The sequence below is a fragment of the Apaloderma vittatum genome, unplaced genomic scaffold (genome assembly GCF_000703405.1).
Source record: "Apaloderma vittatum isolate BGI_N311 unplaced genomic scaffold, ASM70340v1 scaffold25618, whole genome shotgun sequence".
Classification (NCBI taxonomy): Eukaryota; Metazoa; Chordata; class Aves; order Trogoniformes; family Trogonidae; genus Apaloderma; species Apaloderma vittatum.
Window position 1 is genome coordinate 17,344 of NW_009729524.1, and position 893 is coordinate 18,236.

At 55.1% G+C, this 893-nt stretch overlaps 1 protein-coding gene across 1 annotated transcript in view; it reads left to right on the forward strand.

The window, feature by feature from the left end:
* Positions 1 to 886, forward strand: part of RTN4RL1 (reticulon 4 receptor-like 1) — a gene marked incomplete at both ends in the record, with an annotated part of 1,062 nt that extends 176 nt beyond the window's left edge. The window contains one exon of the mRNA XM_009874478.1: positions 1 to 886. Within this exon, the coding sequence (XP_009872780.1) occupies positions 1 to 886 (886 nt within the window).
* Between the last annotated feature and the right edge of the window lie 7 nt (positions 887 to 893).

The window sequence follows — 893 nt, forward strand, 5'->3', positions numbered from 1 at the left end:
GACCGTCAGCTGCCAGGCTCACAACTTCGTCACCATCCCTGAGGGCATCCCCGAGGACAGCGAGAGGATCTTCCTTCAGAACAACCAGATCACCTTGCTGCTGCGGGGCCACTTCAGCCCATCCATGGTCACGCTCTGGATCTACTCCAACAACATCACCTTCATCGACCCCAACACCTTCGACGGGTTCGTCAACCTGGAAGAGCTGGACCTGGGGGACAACCGCTACTTAAGGGCTTTAGCTGCAGACACTTTCCAAGGGCTGGTGAAACTCCATGCCTTGTATCTGTACAAGTGCGGGCTGAGCTCCCTCCCCAGCGGGATATTTGGTGGCCTCCACAACTTGCAGTACCTTTACCTGCAAGACAACCACATCGAGTTCCTTCAGGATGATATTTTTGTTGACTTGGTTAACCTCAGCCATCTTTTTCTCCATGGAAACAAGCTCTGGAGCCTCCATCAGAACACGTTTAGGGGACTAATAAACCTGGATCGGCTGCTCATCCATCAAAATCAGCTGCAGTGGATTCACAGGCGGGCTTTTCACGACCTCCGAAGATTGACCCCCCTTTTCCTGTTCAACACCAGCCTCTCGGAGCTGCAGGGGGACTGCCTGGCCCACTTGGGAGCTCTGGAGTTTCTCAGGCTGAACGGGAACCCGTGGAGCTGCGACTGCAAAGCCCGTTCGCTCTGGGAGTGGCTGCACAGGTTTAGAGGCTCCAGCTCCAGCGTCATCTGCGAGTCCCCCGAGCAGATGCACGGCAAGGACCTCAAGGTGCTAAGAGCAGAAGACTTTAGGAACTGTTCGGGGTCCGAGTCGCTCCATCAGATTAAAACACACACTTTCTCCACGGCAGACAGAGGAGCCTCCAAAACCCACCACTCTCACCACT